This window comes from Thamnophis sirtalis, unplaced genomic scaffold (assembly GCF_051295495.1).
Source record: "Thamnophis sirtalis isolate CommonGarterSnake01/CBP01778 unplaced genomic scaffold, rThaSir2_p1.2 scaffold_2, whole genome shotgun sequence".
Classification (NCBI taxonomy): domain Eukaryota; kingdom Metazoa; phylum Chordata; class Lepidosauria; order Squamata; family Natricidae; genus Thamnophis; species Thamnophis sirtalis.
Genome location: NW_028261382.1, coordinates 136,676,927 through 136,700,180, shown reverse-complemented (window position 1 = coordinate 136,700,180; position 23,254 = coordinate 136,676,927). Strand labels below are relative to the sequence as shown.

Sequence of the window (23,254 nt, the reverse complement as noted above, 5' to 3'; positions counted from 1 at the left end):
TTCAATGCCATTGTAACTTTGGTCACTAAGCCCATTATACCACCTTTCTTGCCACAGTTCTTAAGTGAATAACTGCAGCTGATAAGTTAGTAACATAAGTGAATCTGGTTTCCCCATTTGACTTTGTCAAAAGGTGATTATATGACTCCAGGACACTGAAATCATCATAAATATGAATCTGTTGCCAAACATCAAAATTTTGATTGTGTGACCATGAGGATGCTGCAACGGTCTCTAAGTGTGAAAATGGTCGCTAAGTGTGAAAAATGGTCATCAGTCACTTTTTTCAATGCCATTGTAACTTTGGTCACTAAGCCCATTATATCACCTTTCTTGCCACAGTTCTTAAGTGAATAACTGCAGCTGGTATTTTGTATTTTGGATAGAATCTTTTTTTAAATTTGTCTAAGACAATTTAAAAAAAGGATTCTATCCAAAATAAATTGAAGTGAAACCATTTTTAAAAATTCTATGCACAATACTTTGAAATATATTGTGCATAGAATTTTTAAAAATAGTTTTACTTCAATTTATTCTGTGTGGAATAGTTTGAAATGTTTTACTTCAATTTATTCTGTGTGGATTCTTTTTTTAAATTGTCTTAGACTATTTTAAAAAAGATTCTATCCAAAATACAAAATACCAGCTGCAGTTATTCACTTAAGAACTGTGGCAAGAAAGGTGATATAGTGACCAAAGTTACAATGGCATTGAAAAAAGTAACTGATGACCATTTTTCACACTTAGCGACCATTTTCACACTTAGCAACCGTTGCAGCATCCTCATGGTCACGTGATCAAAATTTTGATGTTTGGCAACAGTTACAATTTATATTTGTAAATTGTAGTTATGTTGAAATAAAAAAAATTACAATACTATTTTTGCGTTGTATGAAAAATTTTGTTGCTCCGTATAAAATTTTTAATCAAGCTTCTTCCCCCCCCCCCCGGGTCAAAGGTGTCCCTCTTTACCAATCTGAAAATCTGGTCACCTTAAAATATCAACATTATTTGCCCATTTTGAAGAAATACTATAATCATGTTATAATTAGCTAATCTCTGTATTTGTTTAAATAAGAATACTCATAATTAGCAAGTTGTCGATTGTGAATCTGGGAGGGCTTTGTAAAAGTTGGCCTCGGATACACCAAAATAAAACAACCAACCCTATGACTGAAATTCATACTGAATTTAATGCAGACCAGTATGAAGAATAAGCAACTAAAAACAATGTAGCCTGACTTTTAAAGCAAGCCTGTTGGCCGTGACTAAAAGTGAACAAGAAATACTTTTTTTATTAAATAGTCAATATAAACACCCAGTTGCAAGATAGACCCTGATTCTAACATTAGCCAACATAAGACAACTGATTTTTGATTTTATGAAAAGGAACAAATAATTCAAATATTCACTGATACTGATTTAGATACAGTTTTGTATCACAGCTAGAGTAGATGTTAGAAAGGATTTGATAGGAAATGATTGTATATTTTTATTCTGGCATTGATAGAATACGATCTCCATTTCATAGAACAGTACATAAATAATAATAAAACTTTCCTGTACTTTTGCAAAAATTCAGCTTTTCAGAGCTCACAAGGGGAAAGATTCATGCATATACAATATTATAATATGTACTGTTTTCTATTTTAAAGCATTTTATCATTTTAGTATGATTTTATATATTTGATTCATCAACAAAACCAAAAGACTTACATACTTTATAGAATCCAGTAAGAATGAAATTTAAAAATGTATGTTTGATCTTTTCCTAAAATCTCTCCAGGTAAACTTCAGTGCAGAACTTATTATTAACAAAATCATTTTTCATTTCAGTAGACCCTTATAGCTTTGGTGATTCGTTATAAGAACCTCTGATACAGATCTGAATCACCCTCAGAACTTAAAGCATTTCTCTGAATGATGAAACTAGACAGCAAGGTAGTTCAGCTTTGATTGCAAGAACAAGGAATCCAAAATGCTTGCTGTAAAAACCTAGCACTGAAAATAAAATGATCTCACTAGTTGTAACATTCTAAAGTAGTATAAAAGATCATACTGGTCTACATGTAACCTACAATCGAAGTCTCTGAAATTCATTAGATAGTGCAGTCTGACAGAAAGTGTTGATCCAGTGCTGGTCTTGAGCTTTTCTACCCACTGAAATGTTTACGCTTTAAGTCATCCAATTCACGTTTAAAATGAGAATACGTGTGTGTGTGTGTGTGTGTGTCTGTCTGTCTGTCTGTCTGTCTGTGTGTTTGTAGCCATAGGTGTATTAAAATATTTAGTATTTATAAGGATGAAATGCAATGACCAGAAGAAGAAATAAGATGTTTTGAAATTTACCTATCATCCATCCATCCATCTGTCTATCTATCTCACCTTTATTATTTTTACAAATAATTCAAGATGGTAAACATATATAACACATTTTTCTCCTTTTGTTTTCCCACAACTAATTCTGTGAGGTAAGATGAAACACCATTTTGTCCTCTGAGAAAGTCTCAGGATATTACAACATATACAATATATAAACATAAAATACAAAGTATAAAAAGATACAACAAAACAACTAATGGGTGATGTTGATTAAAAGGACTGAAATATAACCTAAAATTACCTCCAATAGTAAGAAGGTGGGAAGGTAAAAATTCCATGATTTCAAATAATTAAGACTTTCAACTATTTTCATTCTACCCTTAATCACTGTTTGATGACAATCAATATTCAGGGATTTTGTAAGAGATCCAAGCTGTTTTTCTTAAAGAGATTGACCTTTCATTTTCTACTGCTCTGGCCTGAAGGACAACAGAAAAATAATTTCCAGATAATTTTGTAGCTTCTATTTAATAGTGAATTTAAATCACTTTAACATAAAATATCTAACATAGCAGGAAAAAAGCCTTCCAGTATCTTGGGTTAAAACATTCTTTGTTGATGTGATGTTAAAGTGAAACTTTCTGTACAGTTCTATACCTAAGGCATTTATTAGGAACTCTCTAGAATGACGCACTGAATTTTCAATGACTTTCAGTGACTTTAAAAGAGCCAAGGTGGCGCAGTGGTTAAATGCAGCACTGCAGGCTACTTCAGCTGACTGCAGTTCTGCAGTTCGGCTGTTCAAATCTCACCGGCTCAGGGTTGACTCAGCCTTCCATCCTCCCGAGGTGGGTAAAATGAGGACCCGGATTATTGGGGGCAATATGCTGACTCTGTAAACCGCTTAGAGAGGGCTGAAAGCCCTATGAAGCAGTATATATAAGTCTAACTGCTATTTCAGGGCTATACAGATATTTATCTGGTCCTAAGGCTGGTTCAAAAACATTTTGATTTGCTCACATTTCTTGAAAGCTCCATTTGAAGATTTTCCAAGGGTGGGGTGGGGTGAGTAATAAAATCAGCTTGGGAAAACGAGAGAGAAATATTACAGTTTATTATATCATAGAACATTTCTTTAGATGAAGTGCTTGATACTGCTGAGGTTTCCTTTACGAATCCTCTGAAATGTTTTCCTGAGAAGTAGAATTTAGCAACAGACATTATTGAAGTTAACAGACCATTCATTATCTACAGTCCATTATGCATTGCTTGTAAATTAATGTTAGTTGAAATAGCAAAGAATTCTATCAGCTCTTAAAATCAAAAGGACAATTAGACATTTTTTTTAAATTGAGATTGTAAAATAATGCACTCAAAAGAAACTATTAAGGTTATATAGGCATTCCTTGTTTCCTGAAAAACTATTTCTAAAATCAAGTGGTTTCATGGATATAATGGAATTTGAATCTTCCAGGCAACTAAAATGTCAACCAGGTGTAGTCTGCTTTAAATAATGTATTTGGTGTCTTATTCCTTATGGCATTTTATAGTATGTTGTGCATATTATGTAAATTATAAACTTCTAAATATGCTATCACACATTTTGTAACAGATATATTTATCTACTAATCCTCATCTATTTGCATAGATTGCATATCCAATATGTTATTATTTCAGAAAAAACAACACTATGCACAGGGCAGATTATTTTTTAAAAAATAGAAAACAAAAGTAATATGACAGGATGCTGTTCAGTTCAGTTTCTATAAAGTAATTGGTTTTGATTCTCCCTCCTGATTCATGTTAATATACTGATATATACTAATATAATGTAGAATAAATAAATAAATGCTTTAGAATCTTTATCCCTATCCTTGAGGAATTCAGCCTAAGTGTAAACTCTTGGAGCGTGTAGGAAACTTATTTTGACCAAAATAAGATTGCTGCTCCTTTGAAAACATCAGCAAAATTATATACTTTTATATAGAAATAAATTATAGAGGTAAAGGCAATATATGTATATAGTGGATACAGCATCTATCCACCAATGCATCCTTTGGTTGCCTACCAAGTTCCAAGTCTCCTTCCAGTTATTTTTTTTTTCAAAAGCTGACTCAAAATCAAAATGAATATCTAGTCTCAGTATCATCTTTATGTACAAAAATGCACCCTATAGGCCCATAGACATTTTTAGAAGTAGAATATTGAGCAATGTCAGGCTTTGGAAATGTGTCTATCTAACCAGAAAAATAGGTGGTAGAGAAGGTGCTCTGGAACTGAAAGGGATGATGTTAACCAATCTTCCCACTTTTTTTTTTTTTTTTTTTTAAAGTTTATTTGTATGCCGCCCTTTTCCCTGAGGGGACTCAGGGCGGCTCACAACAATCAGGGGAAGATCTTGGGAAGATCTTCTTGGGAACTTGGGAAGATCTTCTTTACCTGGAAGATATTTTGGGGAATAGACATGCCATGTAGCTCTTTTGTGAAAGGCTCCATAGTCTCAGAATTCCAAGGTACCACTTTGTCAAAAAATTTCTTGTCCCTGAACTGCTTGAGTAAATCGGGACAGTTATGAATGTTATCCCAATTTATTTTTCTAGGTAAAGTCATGAAGGTAGTGGAGGTGGGAAGTCTGAAAGTACTTAAGGTTTTGTACCCATGCCTTATTCAGTTTAAATTTCCTTAACATTATCTTCTTGACATGATCTCATATTTATAGCAGACTTGTGATCATAATTTTGAAAGTTGTGGTCTGGATTTTTTATTTTACTTTTATTATGTTTTGATAATGCCAATGATGCAGTTATGGGATTCTATTTTAGAAGAATTGACCCAAAAATAGTATAAAATGAAAATGTTTTTCAGAGCCACACATTTTTGTTTTATTCTTAAAATACAAGTACATGGGGTGTTTTTCCTTGCCACACTCAGGTTCATTCAATTAATTATATTAACATTGCACTCTTAGTTAGAGAAATAAACTTTTCGTGCTAAAAGTCATTGTGTCTTTAAACAATGATTAAAACAACGATGGGTTGAATCAACTACTAGACCATAAATTGTAGCCTGATCTAGTATGATGTCTGTAATTTCTTTTTTATTTTAACTTTTGAAAGGCTTCTATGTTTTCATTCACTAAATAAATAGTCAGGATAAGGAATAGTGTTATCTGGATCACAGGTTGCTATTAGGAGTACCGTGTTTCCCTGAAAATAAGACAGGGTCTCGTTTTCTTTTTACACACAAAATATGGCTTGGGCCTTATTATGAGGGAAGTGTTTATTGTTTTGGGGTTGCTGGGTGGCTGCTCTCTTGTGACTGGGCTTCCAAAAAGCCAGGCACAGCCTCATGGGCAAATGGCTGTGTTGTGCTATCACGGCAGCGCAGCACGGCAGCCATGAAGCAACCACACTCATGTGCAGCCACCCAGTAAACCTCCTTTCCAGCCGGGCACAGCACCATTCACTGATCTAGGAGTATCGCCAAGCAGCGTGAGCACCTGTTCTCCGCCGCCCAGCTCCCGCAGCTTTGCGCCTTCAAAATGGCAGTAAATGGTGCTCTGCAAGGCTGGAGGGGGGAGGTTGCACGAGTGGCTCTTCCGCTCTTGCTCACGCGCCTGCCAGCCTCACAATGCATGGCCCAGATCTCTCCGCAGAGCCAGGGCACCTCCGCCACCGCCGCATGGTTTTTTTTTTGCAGCTTCCAAACCAAGTCTTCTGGCAGTGGCCGCTCTGGGCGTACGCTCTATGGTTGTGGACCAGCTGCCAGCAGAGTGTAATCAGCATGTTGGAAAGGGAAGTGCTATCACCAGAGTTATTCTGAAAAACAAAATTCATGGAATGTATTTGTTAAATATTGGTTAAATATTCATGATGCCAGTAACACCCTCTGGGTCTCTGATTGGCTGAGAGCCCCAGAGGGTGTTGCCGGCGTAACGTTACTGTTAATTGGCCGTGGGACTGACGTCAGCAGTTGCTGTCTCGTCCCCGGCCGGTGATTGGTTTAAAAATAGTATAAATACCTTGGCGCGAGTTTTCGTTCTTTGAATCGCTGTCGACCTGAATAAACCAAGTTGTTGTTGAAACCTGGCTGCGCGTCGTCCCTCCGTCAAAATATAAAACTGGCGACGAGGATGGGATATAGCGATTCCACGCAAGCCTAGGTTTAAGAGAGAGAGAGGTCTTATCAGCTAGCTGTCATAAGTCGCTACTCGCGCCGGCACCGAACGCTGAGGGAAATTTTTCCTGTCACGAATTTCCTGTCACGACCTCCTTCCCTCCGCTCCTAACACTTCAGCCTGCCGAACTTTTAATCAATATGAATTCATTGCCGCCTTTCGCTCCTTTTGGCTCCGCCGGCGAATCCTGGGAAGGATTCATGGAGCGCTTTGAAACTTATTTAATCGCTACCAAAAACCAGGCTCAAACAGATGAGGAGAAGTGCAGCTTCTTTTTATCATGCTGCGAGCCCTCTATGTTCGCCTCAGCCAGAGCTATGGCTGCTCCCAGACCGGCATACAAGTTAGGCTGGGACAACCTGATGGCGAAATTGAAGGGGCACTATGCCCCAACGCCTTCCAAAATTGCCCGCAGTTTCGCGTTCCGGAGAAGAGTACAGAAGCCGGGGGAGTCTATTAGTCAATTTTTAGAAGCACTGCGCACTGTGGCGGCCCAGTGCGATTTTTCAAACCTCGAAGAAAATTTAGTCGAGCAGTTCGTGTGCGGAGTGCGGGATGTACATTTAAGAAGCCGCATGTTCCGTCATCACGACATTACACTACTTCAGGCAGTAGAGATCGCCAGAGCAGCTGAGCTCTCTGAGCAATCAACAGCAGATTTGGAGCGGCTACAGCTGTCTTCTCAAACGCCTGGGCACGTCCCGTTCAATCCACCGGCCTCACAAGTACATGAAATTGACTATGATGATTTTACACCTTCTGAGGACCTGGAGCCCGACAACGTCGGCCAAGTCCGTGCCCAACCGCGGCGGAAGCAACCTGCACCTTCAGCAGCCACACCGCAAAACTCCAAGGTGTCTTGCCTTAGTTGCGGAGGCCGCCACGACCGCCAAACCTGTCAATTCAGAAACGCAATCTGCCGCCGCTGTCAGAGGCAGGGGCACATCGCCCAAGTCTGCCGAGCCTCTTTGCCGGCCCCTGCCTTCTTCCAAGCTAATGAGAGAACCAAGTCGCAGCAGCGCCGCCAGCAGCCACCGAAACCAACTCGCAGAGGAGACGACTGCCACAATGTGTCCGAACCGCAGGAAGTGGAAAGTTCCATCAATCAGGCCTCCTCGGGATCCCGCAAAATTACAGCCAATGTTCACCTGGCAGGTCAGCCTTGCCAAATGGAGGTGGACTCTGGCTCCTCCCGATCATTATTGTCATGGGACATGTTCTCCCACCTCTGCCCTACAGTCTCCCAAATTAAGTTAGCCCCATCCCGGGTACTCTTAAGGGACTACCAGGGAAAGTTGATCCCTGTTCTGGGATCCTATCCTATTCCTGTTAAGTATGGCAAATTTGAGGGGGAGCTGCCAATCATCATTGTAAGGAATGACTAGTTCTGGATCTGCTCCACAAGGACCACCCGGGCATAGCACGAATGAAGGCATTAGCCCGTAGCTATGTATGGTGGCCCTTGCTGGACACAGAGATAGCGGCCCATGTGGGCCGCTGCACGACCTGTCAATTATCCAGGCCCAACCCCCCTGCCGGGCCTGCTCGTGAGTGGGAGGCTCCGAGAGGCCCGTGGTCTCGCCTCCACATCGATTTCGCTGGTCCCTTCCACGGCCAGAACTTCCTGGTTGTGGTGGATGCCTACTCTCGGTGGGTGGAGCTAGTCCTCATGGGCTCTACCACAGCCGAGAGTACGGTCAGGGCTCTACGGAAACTGTTCGCAACCCATGGGTTGCCGGACGTGATGGTCTCGGACAATGGGCCCCAGTTCACATCCACCACCTTCCAGGAGTTCTTGGCCGAGCAAGGGATCCGGCATGCGCCCATAGCCCCGTACCACCCGGCCAGCAATGGCCGGGCAGAGCGGGCGGTCCGCTCAGCAAAGGAGGCGCTGAGCCGCATGGACCGGGGCGACTGGCAGGCGAGGGTGGCGGCTTACCTGCTAAGCCAACATTCCACCCCCTGCCCAGCTACCAACAAAAGCCCCGCGGAGCTCTTGATGGGCCGGCGCCTGCGGACTTCCCTGGATAGGCTTCACCCGCTCTATTCAGGGGATCAGCCGAGCAATCTGGGGGTTCTCCCTCCCCGGTCCTTTAAGTTAGGGGATTCCGTGTGGGCTCGGTCCTTTGCGGGGGAACCAAGATGGGTGCCTGGTTCTATCGTTGCCCTGACAGGCCCATGTTCTTTTAGGATCCAATTGGCTGATGGATCCCAATGGAGACGCCACCTGGATCAGCTAAGGAGGCGTCTCCCTTCGCAGGCTGGTGGCCGCGAAACCCCGAGAGACAACACCGCAGTACCGGGGTTGCAATGTGAAGCCTTCGCCACTCCAGGCCTCAACCTGCTGTGTCAACCACAAAGTCCTCAAGCCGAGAGACCGCAACTCAGGGCCTTCGCCACACCAGGCCCCCTCCTGTATCAACCACAACGTTCTCAAACCGGGAGACCGCAAACGACGGCCTTCGCCACACCAGGCCCTGCCTACCCAGGCGCCAGCTACAAGGACGCCAGCCCAACAGCTCAATCCGAGAACACTACCCAGAGGGTCCCTCCTACGACCAGTGACACGCCCCCACGGCCAAACCTACCTTTACAGTTGAGCCCGCCTTCTGGGCCTTTCCGAAATGGCGTGCCTCGGAGCTGCACTCCCTTCGGGGAGGAGCTACCACGAGGAGGTCCTCCTCCGCCGACGACTTCCCCTGAAATTAGAAGATCTGGGCGGGTCCGGCGCCGCCCAGCGTACCTTAAGGACTACGCATGCTCCGTTTCGGGCATGCGCAGAACTGGGGGAAAGGGGTGTTAAATATTGGTTAAATATTCATGATGCCAGTAACACCCTCTGGGTCTCTGATTGGCTGAGAGCCCCAGAGGGTGTTGCCGGCGTAACGTTACTGTTAATTGGCCGTGGGACTGACGTCAGCAGTTGCTGTCTCGTCCCCGGCCGGTGATTGGTTTAAAAATAGTATAAATACCTTGGCGCGAGTTTTCGTTCTTTGAATCGCTGTCGACCTGAATAAACCAAGTTGTTGTTGAAACCTGGCTGCGCGTCGTCCCTCCGTCAAAATATAAAAGTATTCATATAAAACTTTTTGCAAAAAAGGAATGATACAGGAATTGACAGTTCTGTCATCAAATCAACATGACCATTTTAAACAGTTGCTCAAATCATAGTCTTTTGCAATTGTGTCTTGACAGAGAAATCACACTTCATTGTTGCTCAGATTTTTGTTTTTGACTGTGTGTGTGTGTGTGTGTTGATGTTCTCACCTTCAAGTGGCCAATTTGCTAATTTCCATTTGTTGGATTATTCATATTTCAATTCCTATCCTATCCTTACTCTCTATATGATTTTATATTCTGCTTAAAGAAAACACATATTAAGTTTATTTAGCTGTCATCTCTTATTACATAATAAGTGAATGTTTGGGGAAAAAATTGTTGTGGAAGGTGGGGATAAAGAGCCTTTCCCACTCATTTACAGAAATAAATAGCTGGAGGTGCAGAAATTGGCCTATTAGGTATTTTTAAACAAGAAAAATAATAAATGCACTTATAATTAATCTTACTTAAATTGTGAAAACATACGCTAAATAATTTTGGATTCACTGCTAATGTATATGTAAGAGACATGGGAAAAGGAGTACCATTTTTATTTTTATTTATTTATAATAAATATTAATTATACTTTTATAAAGTAAATTATATAATAACATTTATTATTATAAAATCAATTATATTTGGCATGTGAAGAAGAGGCTTCTTAGGGTTTTTTTAACAGAGTTTTTAAAATCAAATTTTAAGGGGTGGGTGGGAAGGTTGATTCGGATGGCTCAGACAGAATTGGGGGGAGTCTGCCAGGACACAGGCCAGAGCTAACTAATGGGAATCCTCCCCCGGAAAGGTTGGAATTTCTATCCAACCCTTGTCATGGTCGGATCATTTCCTTCTTAGGCTTGACTTCCATACTGCCACCCCTTGCCGCAGGGAGGCGGAACCAAGGTGGCGCAGTGGTTAAATGCAGCACTGCAGGCTACTGCTAGATCAGCAGGTCAGCGGTTCAAATCTCACCGGCTCAGGGTTGACTCAGCCTTCCATCCTTCCGAGGTGGGTAAAATGAGGACCCAGATTGTTGGGGGGCAATATGCTGACTCTCTGTAAACCGCTTAGAGAGGCCTAAAAGGCCTATGAAGCGGTATATAAGTCTACTGCTAAGTCTAAGTTCCACTCCAGGCGCCTGATGGACCCTGAAAGGTTCCTGATGGAGCTTGGGACTTTTCCTGAATCCCTTGCTCACAGTTCAACCTAAGCCCTAGCGGAGGCCTGGGATAGGGCGGCCACTGGGGCCTTGGACCGTGTTATGCCTTTGCGGCCTCTGACCCAGTACCGATGCCAGGTAGCTCCCCACTTTACCGAGGAGCTCCGGGAGATGAAATGCCAGAAAAGACGCCTAGAGAGTGATTGGAGAGCCAGCCAGTCCGAATCCGACTGAACACTAGAAAGAATTCATATTAAATCCTATTTAGTGGTGATAAAAGCGGCAAAACAGCAACATTTTTCTGCTCTTATCGCATCCACGGATAACTGTCCAGCTGCCTTGTTTAGGGTGACCCGCTCCTTACTTAATCAAGAAACTGGAAAAGACCCCTTGCAGAGTAGGGCTGAGGGATTTGTTCAGTATCTGCAGGAAAAATTGCTCAGATTCGGACAGGCTTGGACTCTGACTGGGTAGATTCGGGCGAGTCGACAGGGATGTATCTTGTGAAAACTATCTGGGATGAGTTTAACCCTGTGACTCCCGAGGGCATGGTCAGGACTATGGGGATACTCAGTGCTGCCACTTGTGCGTTGGACCGTGTCCCTCTTGGTTAGTTTCGGCTTCCTGGGGGGGTGATACGAGGCTGGCTCCAGGCGATTACCAACGCTTCATTGAGAGAGGGGTTCTTTTCCACCACCTTGAAGGAGGCAGTGGTGAGGCCTCTCCTTAAGGAGCCTTCCCTGGACCCAGCCGCTTTAGCCAACTATTGTCCAGTCTCCAACCTTTGCTTTGTAGCGAAGGTTGTCGAGAGTGTGGTAGCACGTCAGCTTCCCCAGTACCTGGATGAAGCTGTCTACCTGGATCCGTTTCGTCAGGTTTCAGGCCCGGATACAGCATAGAAACGGCATTGGTCACATTGGTCGATGATCTCTCGCGGGCCCAGGACAGGGGCTGCTCCTCTGTCGTGGTCCTATTAGACCTCTTGGTGGCTTTTGATACCATCGACCTTGGTATCCTACTGCGACGACTCGGGGGGTTGGGAGTGGGGGGCACTGTTTTACGGTGGTTCTCCTCCTACCTGTCGGATCGATCACAGTTCATGTTGACTGGAGGGCAGGGATAGACCCCGAGGCATGTCACTTGTGGGATGCCCCAGGGGTCGGTTCTTTCACCCTTTCTGTTCAACATATACATGAAACCACTGGGCAAGATCAGTCATGGTTTTAGGGTACGGTATCATCAATATGCTGATGATACCCAACTTTTCATCTCTACCCCAAACCACCCAAATGATGCCCTCGACATGATGTGCTGATGCCTGGAGACTGTACAGATCTGGATGGGGACGAACAGCCTCAAGCTCAATCCCTCCAAGACTGAGTGGCTGTGGTTCCCATCATCCCGATTTGTGCATCTTGTACCATCTTTGATGATAGGGGGAGAAATTTTAGCCCCTTCAGAGAGGGCCTGCAATCTGGGAGTCCTTCTGGATATGCGGCTTAGTTTAGAAGAATACCTGATGGCCGTGACCAGGGGGCCTATTACCAGGTTCGCCTGGTAGGTCAGTTGTGCCCCTTCCTGGATCAGGAAGGGGAACAACTGTGCACAGTCACTCGTCCTTTCTCACCTGGACTACTGTAACGCTCTCTACAAGGGGCAGCCCTTGAAGAGCACCTGGAGGCTTCAGCTGGTCCACAATGTGGCCGCGTGGATTGTCATGGGGGTACCTTGGTGCTCCCATGTTACACCCCTTTTAGGCAGCCTGCACTGGTTGCCAGTTGTCTTCTGGGTTTCAAGTTTAATTTTATTTATAGGCCACCCAATCCTGGAGGACTCTGGGCAGCTTACAGAGAGGGGAAAGAAAAAAAACAATAAAAGAAAATAAAAATAAAATAGACAAGTTAAAAACAACACAGATACATTCATTTCATTCGGGGCTGGACCTCAACAATGAGGTCAACAGCCCCAGGCCTGCCAGAATAGCCAGGTCTTGACAGCTTTTCTGAAGGCCATGAGGGTGGGGGGGTCCGGATTTCTGGGGGTAGTTCATTCCAAAGGGTTGGAGCAGCCACAGAGAAGGCTCTCCTCTGGGGAGCCGCCAGCCAACATTGTCTGGCTGATGGCATCTGAAGGAGGCCCACCCTGTGGGATCTTACCGGCCGTTGGGAGGAGTGTGGCAGTAGGCGGTCTCGCAGGTATGCTGATCCTAAGCCATGCAGGGCTTTAAAGGTAATAACCAACACCTTGAATTGCATCCGGAGACCAATAGGTAGCCAGTGCAGCTCGCGGAGGATAGGTGTAACATGGGTGTACCTAGGTACACCCAGTATCGCTCACGTGGCTGCATTCTGGACTAGTTGCAGTCTCCGAACGCTTTTCAAGGGTAGCCTCATGTAGAGCGCGTTGCAGTAATCCAGCCTTGAGGTGACTAGGGCGTGAGTGACGGTCTGGAGTGCCTCCCGATCCAAGTAGGGCCGCAATTGATGCACCAGGCGAACCTGGGCAAAGCCCCCCCCTGGTCACAGCTGACAGATGGTGTTCCAGTGTCAGCTGTGAATCCAAGAGTACCCTCAAATTGCATGCCCTCTCTGAGGGGTGTAAGTTTTCACCCCCCAGGATCAACGATGGACTATCTGGGCTATCCTTCGGGGGGAACATCCATAGCCACTCAGTCTTGTTGGGATTGAGCACGAGTTTGTTTACCTCCATCCAGATCCTAACAGCCTCCAGGCACTGGCACATCACGTCCGCCACTACACTGAGCTGGCATGGGGCAGAAAGATATAATTGTGTATTATCAGCATACTGATGATACTTAACCCCGTGCTGTCGAATGATCTCACCCAGCGGCTTCATGTAGATGTTAAATAGGAGTGGGGACAAGACCGAACCCTGCGGCACCCCACATTTAAGGGGCCTAGGGGTCGACCTCTGTCGCCCGACCAACACCGACTGCAACCTGTCAGAGAGGTAAGAGGAGAACCACTGTAGAACAGTGCCTCCCACTCCCACCTCCTCTAACCGTCGCAGAAAGATACCATGGTCGATGGTATCGAAAGCCGCTGAGAGGTCAAGCAGCACCAGGATAGAGGAATGTCCTCTATCCCTGGCTCGCCAGAGATCATCGGTCAGTGCGACCAAAGCGGTTTCTGTGCTGTATCCAGGCCTGAAGCCAGACTGAAAGGAGTCTAGATAATCTGCTTCATTCAAGGTCCGTCGGAGTTGAAGTGCCACCACCTTCTCAACAACCTTTCCCAGAAAAGGAAGGTTGGAGACAGGACGATAGTTCTTAAGAATAGCTGGGTCCAGAGAAGGCTTCTTAAAGAGGGGCCTTACCACCGCTTCCTTAAGTGGCTGCGGGAAAGACCCCTCCTGTAAAGATGCGTTCGTAATCATCTGGAGCCAGCCTTGTGTTACCTCCCTGCTGGTCAAGACCAGCCAGGAGGAGCACGGGTCCAATAAACAGGTGGAGGCACTCATCGCTTCCATGGCCTTGTCCACTTCCTTGGGGGTGACAAACTCGAACTCATCCCAGAAAATCTGACTAAGAGCCTCCCTTGGTGCAATTCAAGGTACTAATTATGACCTTTAAAGTGCTCCATGGCTTAGGCCCAGGGTACTTGTGAGACCACCTGCTGCCACCGGTAGCCTCCCACCATCCAGTACGATCCCACAGAGTTGGCCTCCTCATGGTGTCATCGGCCAGGCACTGTCAGCTGGCGACCCCCAGGGGGAGAGCCTTTTCTGTAGGAGCGCCCTTGCTTTGGAATGAGCTGCCCTCAGAGCTTCACATAATTCCCGACCTCCGGTCCTTCCGACGCACCCTAAAAAGTTGGCTTTTCCAGCAAGCCGGCCTGGCCTGAATAAAATAAATTATTAATTTTAATTTTTAATTTTTAATTTAATTTCTAAATCTCATTGTAAATGTCTATTGTTTTTTTTGGATATTCTATTTAATCTTTCTCTTAACTTTTGTAATATGTGTTTTTATGTTGTACGTCCTTTGGGAGAAGGGCAGCATATAAGTCCAATAAACCTAAACCTAAACCATATTTATTTTTCGTTCAAGGCAGCAAACATCCAACACATCTTCCTCCTCCTATTTTGCTCACAACAACAACCCTGTGAAGTGAGAGAGAGTAAATGGCCCATGATCACCAGTTGGCTTCCATGGCTAATGCACGACTTGAACTCACGGTCTCTCAACTTTCAGAGAAGTTGCCTGTTTAAATAAGGCATGGTTTCTTATTTATAGAACAATCAATATTCACCTTCCTGTATTAATCTTATACCCAAATTAAAACATAAATCTCCATGCTACATTTTTAAAAATCATGCAAAGCATCCCTGCAGTTATCGCAGATTCTCCATAAGGTTATTTACTGTGTACTTTCTTGAGTCTTAAAATAGCCCAAGGATTTTTTTTTCTGAGCTGCAGATTATAGAAATTCAACATTTAGATATCACTATTAATAAAAGGGAATCTATATGGATCTTCTGGGAGATATTTTTTCTCTAGGGATTTGCACTGTGCCCTATAAATTCTGAAACACTTTATTTGAGAAGCAGAATAAATTCAGCTTACTAAAGCAAAGACAAGATAAATTCTTGCTCCCAGTTTGAATTATGAGATGACAGCATAGATGACTAATGCACACTGTATTTCAGATATGATCACCTGCAATCTCTAAATTACTTTTCTTGCATTTGTTAGAGCCCATAATCCTATACCATGTAATGACAGAAATTTGGAGCCCAATTTCCAGCCATTTCATACTGGGAACATAGAATATCTGAAAGGAAATCTAAAAGATTTAACATATATCTCAATTTGAAGGTAAAGGTTTTCCCTGTCCAATCATATCCAACTCTAGGAAGAAGTGCTCATCCATGTCTCTTATCTGAGGAAGCCGTTGTTGCCTTTTGCTGGCCATAAGACCCTTTCCATGATCATGTGGCCAGCATGAATGAGATGCACAGAGCGCTGTATCTTCCCACCAAAGTGGGACCAAAAAGTACCTATTTATCTATTCACATTTGCTTGCTTTCAAACAGAGTAAACCTAAAAGATTGAACATATCTCTCAATTATTCACTTTACCTACTTCCCTATTTCTAAGGCTCTATCTCCAAACCAACATTTTATTAATTATCAGCTTCAATAGGAAGCATTGAATTGCATAGAAAAAGAGATAGGATAGTGTGAAATATCAAAGACTTTAATATTTATCTCTAAAGTAGGGAACCAAGTCAGTGAGAAATATTAGAAGCAGTGTTTCAGCCATATCCGGAGGACCACAGAATTCTATTCTTTTTAAAAAATAATATACATCAATATTAATACATGAAGAGTGGGGCATCTGGGTATCATTCATTTGAATACAAGTAGTAATGATAGTATTAATATCGCTTGTTATTTAAATCATATTTATGTAATTATAATAATATTCTTATACATATTTGTATTAAAATATAAGCCTTCATTATTTAATTGTTCAACATTTTAGTCCCCCATTCTGATAACAATATTATTAGAACATACATAGTATCATCATCTTTCAACCTCTAATCTTTATGTCTAGCTACTTTTAATATATCATATAAAATATGCATAATAATATTCCTCCTATTTCTTATATCTGCCTCATTATAACTCTTAGTAAAGCCAATCTTGTGGTACACAACATTTCCTCTATCCATCATCTCTTGCCCATTTTAATATTTCAACTCATTTTTTGACTTGCCTCCCAAATTCCTCCCTTGGGTCTTCTTCTCTGTCTACATCTTTCCTGTTTAATTTAAGTATTTCTTCCCTTTCTACTATATTTTGTCCAGAGGATCTGCGAAACTCTCCATTTTCTTTTCAAAGATATCTTTCTGTTTATCTAGTATTATTTTGGGTCTTTTAGCATGTATTTTCCCTGAATTGTTTCATAAGTTTGTTTACCTTCTTTCTCTTATCTTCTTGTTTTGTTTGTTCATTTAGTTCTGTCTTTTCCCCTGGTTCTCCATTGTCTCTTCTATTTACTGGGATTTTTGGTCATTATTCATTATCCCTTGTGGAGCACTCCCTAACTTCACATGGGGCCCTCCAACAAAGGAATTAAGTGTAAGTTCGTGGAGCCCTGCTTTTTGCATCCGATAGCACCGTGACATCAACCTTTGAAGTCCACAAAATTCCATTCTTGATCTATGTCAGTGATGGCAAACCTTTTTTTGCTGCTGTGCCAAAAGCGGGGGGAGCACAGGGGGGGTCGTGCATTGGCGTGCCACACCCATAATGCTATGCACGCACCCTCCAGTGTGCGCTCATGTGCACAATCAGAGATCCCCCCACCCCACTTTTGGCGCAGTTTTTTCACTTTCCGCAGGCTCCAGAGGCTTTCTAAGAGCCTGGGGAGGGCGAAAACAGCCCCCCCACCCCCTGGACGCTCTCCGGAGGCCTCAGGGGTTTCCCTGAAGCCTCCAGAGGGCAAAAAATGGACCTATGGGAAACACGGAAGTTCGGGAATGGTGACTTATGGTTTGTCCATAGGGACGGTTTTTGCCCTCCAGAGCCTTCAGGGAAGCCTCCTGAAGGCCCCTGAAGGCTCCGGATGTCAAAAATTGGCCCTACAGACCAACGAGAACTCACCATTCCTGAACTTCTGGGTTTCCCACAGGGCCAATTTTTGATTTCCAAAGGCTTCAGGGGCCTTCAGGAGGTTCCCTGAAGGCTCCAGAGGGCAAAAAATGGACCTATGGGAAACACGGAAGTTCGGGAATGGTGACTTATGGTTTGTCCATAGGGACGGTTTTTGCCCTCCAGAGCCTTCAGGGAAGCCTCCTGAAGGCCCCTGAAGGCTCCGGATGTCAAAAATTGGCCCTACAGACCAACGAGAACTCACCATTCCTGAACTTCTGGGTTTCCCACAGGGCCAATTTTTTATTTCCAAAGCCTTCAGGGGCCTTCAGGAGGTTCCCTGAAGGCTCCAGAGGGCAAAAACCAGCCCCACAAGCAAACCGGAAGTGACACGGTTTGTCTGTAGGGCTGAGTTTCGACCTATGGAGCCTTCAGGAAGCTTCCCTGAAAGTTCTGGAGGGAAAAAACGGTCCTACGAGCAAACCGGAAGTCTGTTCCAAATTTCTGGTTTGTCCGTGGTGCCAGTTTTTTGTGCTTTGGAGGCTTTAGGGAAGCCTCCGGAGGGCGTAAAATGGTTTAAAAAGAAGGCTGAAGTCAGCTGGCCAGCATGTGCATGCACACTGGTCAGTTGACAGGGCATTGCTTCGCCTGCCCTGGCAAATGGCTTCCTATGCCACCTGTGGCATGCGTGCCATAGGTTCGCCATACAGATCTATGTGGCTGATACGAAAAATTATGCAATGGTAATTGGCCACACCACATTTTGCTTCCTTATCAATTAATAAAAGTTAACTTGATTCTAGGCAAGTTGCCAACAAATGCTATTTGCATTAAGATATTGGGAAGCCAAGCAATGCAAAGCAACAGTCCCATTGCAGATTAATTATTAACCTAACTGTTAGTTAGCTTTTGTGACTGCAGCCGTATTAATTAAATAACAGTTGAGTTAATCAAGATAGCCAGCCAAATTTGTTGAAATAAATATTTTATTATAATGGCCATCAATCAAGCCAAGAAAATACTGTAATAATTCCCTTGCTGTTAAAAGCTACTATAGTAATCCATTAATAGATATTTAAAGATCACTCCATTTTCAGATTTACATTTGCTATTGAATAGGAAGAATATTGTCAGTCAGTCACCTAATTATTGATAAGGTTTTTTTTATTTAAATTGTCCCAGATATGGACAACAATTCCATCCACCAATTTAACTTTTTTAAATGATTTCTTTTGTGTTTAAAAAAATATGTTTGATTTGAGGAGGAGGAGCCAATGTCCCAACGATATGGTTGTGCAGTCTCGATGCTCTGAGACCGCGGCCAATACTTTTGCTGCTGGGTGGTCCAAACGGACCTAAACTGTCCTAAAGAGATGGTGAACAGGAAGAATACGTCTTGCTGATCTCAGGGATATCACAAAATACCTGAAAGAAGCAAGAGAAGTTCTTCAAGCTGGCGGCAAAAAATACAGCCAAGACTGATGAAGTCGGGGCGGCTCCAAAACGGAAGAATACAGAAAGAGAAAGTGTTTCTAGCTGATGAGGAACTTTTACTGTTTTAAAAAAGAGACTGCCTATAAAAACTTAAAAATTAATTTAAATTGAGGAATAGAAGAGTCAAGTGGCGGAATTAAATTTGGAATGGTTTTGAACAGTGGTTATCTTACTTTTTAAATGCTATCTTCATGGATGGAATTTACGCAAGCCTTTTGAAAAGGATGGATTAAGTTTTCTTCTTCTATCTTTTCTTTATTATTCTCTGTAATCTATAGGCTAAAGTTTTCCTCTTTCATTGCTGTGGGTATTTTTCTAATTCATTTAAAGATTTGACTCCTTTTTCTATCTTGAAATACAAAAAACATACAAAAGGAATCTTTTTAACAGCATTATCACTGCTCGGAGGCTGGGAGGTTTTTGTTCTTTCACGGATTGTTTTTAACTTGGCACCACAAGATTTTACTGCTTGGCTACAAAAAGTGATAAGAAGAGAAGCACACAGATGGCCCTTTGAAGTGGAAACAACATCCTTTGTGAATCTATGCTTTAATCTTATTAACCTTCCAAGCTAGAGCAGCTATGTTTATTAGAATGGCACAACTTCAAAAGAAAATAAAAGTCTCAAATTTGCAAAAGATACTTTCAGAAATACAGAAATTATCAAATATATATGAAAGAATAAAGGAAAAACTGGAATACTTAGAGCACATAACAATTAAATATGATGAAAAAAATGAGGATGCTTATCAAATGCAAGACGGGGTGATTGAAACTCAAAAAACCGAAGTGGAAAATTAATATAAAGAGATTAAACCTGCTGATATTGATGGTAATTGGTTTGTTCCTGAAAATGGAAAGAATTGAACACTGAAAGAGGAAGTAAATGGAGAGGAAATCTATTCCAGAGAGCAGGATATAGAAGAAGAAGAAATTAAAGAATCTATGGACTTAAAGAAAGAAATTCTATTAGCAAAAGTATTGATAACACTGCTGACAATCAAAGACAAGCTGAATAAGGAAACAGAAAGTGGGCATCAAGATTATATAAGAGATCTTACAAGCAAGGAGTTGCTAAGAGAAGTCCATATAAAGTTGATCAAGAAGATGATTAGAGGATTGGCACCACAAATGGCAGAAGATATGAGATTGTTTTGTTATTGGAAAGATACAGGTTAATAGATGGAAGAATATAATTTAAAACTAGTTAAACTTAGTGAAATTTATTGGTAATAGATATAGCTTAAATGAATAACTGATAATGTTACTAATGTATACAATGTGTAGTGTTATGATGAGTATAATTGAATATGAATATTGAATGGTACCCATGTAATTGAATTTATTGCATTTATATGCCGCCCTTTTCCCCAAAGGGGACTCAGGGCGGCTCACAATCCAAGTCAGGGAAGGGGTACAGATAAGGGATAAAAAAGACAAACAGAACAATACACAATTTAAAAGCAAACAACAACCATACCATTCGAGGGGGGGGCAAAAGCTCTTTAGCCCCAGGCCTGTCGGAACAGCCAGGTTTTAAGGGCTTTGCGGAAGGCCTGGAGGGTGGTGAGGGTTCGAATCTCCACGGGGAGCTCGTTCCAGAGGGTCGGAGCAGCCACAGAGAAGGCTCTCCTCCGAGTAGTCACCAGTCGGCATTGGCCAGCAGATGGAATTCGGAGGAGGCCTTATCTGTGGGCTCTGATCGGTCTATTGGAGGTAATTGGCAGCAGGCGGTCTCTCAAGTACCCAGGTCCAATACCATGAAGGGCTTTATAAGTGACGACTAGTGCCTTGAAGCGTATCCAAAGACCAATAGGCAGCCAGTGCAGCTCGCGGAGGATAGGTGTTACGTGGGTGAACCGAGGTGCACACACGATCGCTCGCGCGGCTGCATTCTGGACAAGCTGAAGTCTCCAAATGCTCTTCAAGGGCTGCCCCATGTAGAGCACGTTGCAGTAGTCCAGGAGGGATAAGAATAACAATGCATATATAGATATGGGTATAACATAAGGAAACTGGATGTAAACTTTAAACAGTGATTTGGAAAGGAGGATTAGAAAACTTTGTTATTAAATATTATGGATGTTTAACTAGAACAGGACATAAGGATTTAGTGTGAGTGGAGGATTTTAGAAATAGTAATTGAAAGGCCAGTATGTGGTTATGTACTTAACTTTGGTATATTTTATGATGAAGGACATTTAAACAATTATAGTCAAATGAAAATGGAGATATAATGACGGTGACATGTATAAATATTTGAGTTAAAATACTTAAGTTAATAAGAACTATGTTTGTTGACTGTGGAAGAGATGTGCGAAAGTTCTTTTTTGTAACCAACTGATACACTTTCTATTGCATGTAAAGAAGGATCATGTATTTGTTTTAAATTAAAACAATTATTAAAAATATGTTTGATTTAAAATAATTTCATGATATATGTGTTATTCATATTTGAAGACGTTATATTGGACATATAAAACCAGTTATTTAAAACCTTAATTAATGTTTGACCTTGGCCATATTTAAAGATTATCCTAAATTTCTACATGGTAGACCAAAAAGCTACTATCAATTGTGGGAACTTATTAAAAATTATGTAAACTTAAATTCTGATCACATTACCAACGTCTATTATGCTTCAGTGGTGAAGCAGAGAAGGGTATTTTTGTATGGAAAGTGGGACAGCTGGAATATAATCTGTGGCCATGTAAAATAGCAGAATGCTGATGGCCACTTCTGGATCAAGTTTAAGATATATGTTGTCTGAGTGCCATATTGCCCTTTGGGAGATTATTTGTCTCTAGCTCTGAATTTGATTAGTACTTTTGGTTTTAACAAAATAAGTTATCTGGTGAAAGGAATCTCTGGTAGAAGAGTTCTTTGGGGCCAAGAGATTGTTTTTGCAACCAGAAGGATCTACGTCTCCTTCCCTTCCCTTCCCTTCCCGAACCCTACTCCAAGCACCCATAGATAGCAAAAGAAGTTGGGGGTGGGGAGATAGCAGTTTTCCTTCCAACTTGCTGATTCTTCATTTTAGAACCTAATGAGGCATTTTTGCTCCCATGCCCTGCTTTTCCTGTCACCCATGGATGAAGAGAGCTTTCTTCCCTCTTACTCCCACTACTTCTCTTGATATGGGAGAGAACAGGTCTTATGCTCTCAATTCTCACATCCCATAGGATAACTTCATAGGATCAGAGACCTGGCAAGAAAGGAGCCATTCTTCTTGCATGACTGAAGGGGAGAGAAGAGGTGCCAAATCTCTCAGCATCAAATACTTGTTTTTCTCTCCAGAGTACTGGCTGGAGTGCCATTTACCTCATTTCTTAACTGTCTCTACTTTCACAGCAAGGGACTTCAACTGAACTACAAACACTGCTGCCAAATGCATTTTCAGGCATGAAATTTCATCCATTTGATGAAACTGGCTGTGGATTCACTGTGTCACTGCCAGCTGAAGTAGCTCAGTAACTCACCACTGTAGGACAAAGTTGCATAATTGGAATATAGCTACAGAAAAGGTCTAACTAATTCTATAAGTGGTAGCCCCTATAAAGAGACTTACAATGCAATTGTATATTCTGAATGGATTCATATTGGGGAAAAAATTTTTCAACTACTCCGATCCCAAAATCTTAATTTCATTGGAATTTTATTTTGCATTATCATGAGTTTGTAGCCAAAATTTAATATTTAAATCTGATTATAACTTTTTAAAGTTTCTACAGTTCCAAAAAAAATCAAAGGGCAGACTCAATGGACCACTGGGGTTTTTTTCTGCCATCAGTTTTCTCTTTTTCTACTTAGTTTGCATATATACTTCATCTCTGACCTAAATGTAGTTTGGCATGTACAATTGAACATTTATAGGATGAAGTAACACTTTTTCCATTTTTCTTTTCTCTCACACAGTTGATTGGCTTTGTTTATGCCTGTTATGTGATTAGTGTTTTTATGGAAGAAGAGGACAGCAGTAAATACTGATTTACGCCTCCTGATCTCTGGAACCACAACTTTGGGGTGAGACATTATATTGCTCTCATATAGATTTTTGGAAATAGAAAGATATATTTGGGGGGGGGAGAGAACAAGATTCTTCTGTTGAGCACAAGTAGCTTTATTTTTAATTCTGCCTTTATAATATGGCAAATACACATCAATAAGATTAAGTATTTTCATTGCTTTTATTTGTTGTTCACCTAATTCATGCTATGCTAATATTAATGATTTATTCTATTATTATTTTTTGTAATTTACAGTGTGGTATTACATTTTGTTATTTCCTATAAAAGCTTCCTTAAATGAGTGATATACATTCTAAAAGGTACTTTAGAACCGGGGCCCCGAACCGCCAGTACACAGACTAGTACCACTACATGGAC

At 42.1% G+C, this 23,254-nt stretch overlaps 1 protein-coding gene across 1 annotated transcript in view; it reads left to right on the top strand.

Annotated features, from left to right (window-relative positions):
• The window catches only part of NKAIN3 (sodium/potassium transporting ATPase interacting 3), a 180,473-nt gene extending 157,583 nt beyond the window's left edge, over positions 1-22,890 (top strand). The window contains exon 5 of the mRNA XM_087707016.1: positions 22,785-22,890. Within this exon, the coding sequence (XP_087563142.1) occupies positions 22,785-22,856 (72 nt within the window). The 3' untranslated portion in view covers positions 22,857-22,890. The remainder of the gene's footprint in view (positions 1-22,784) is intronic.
• Positions 22,891-23,254: the final 364 nt, after the last annotated feature.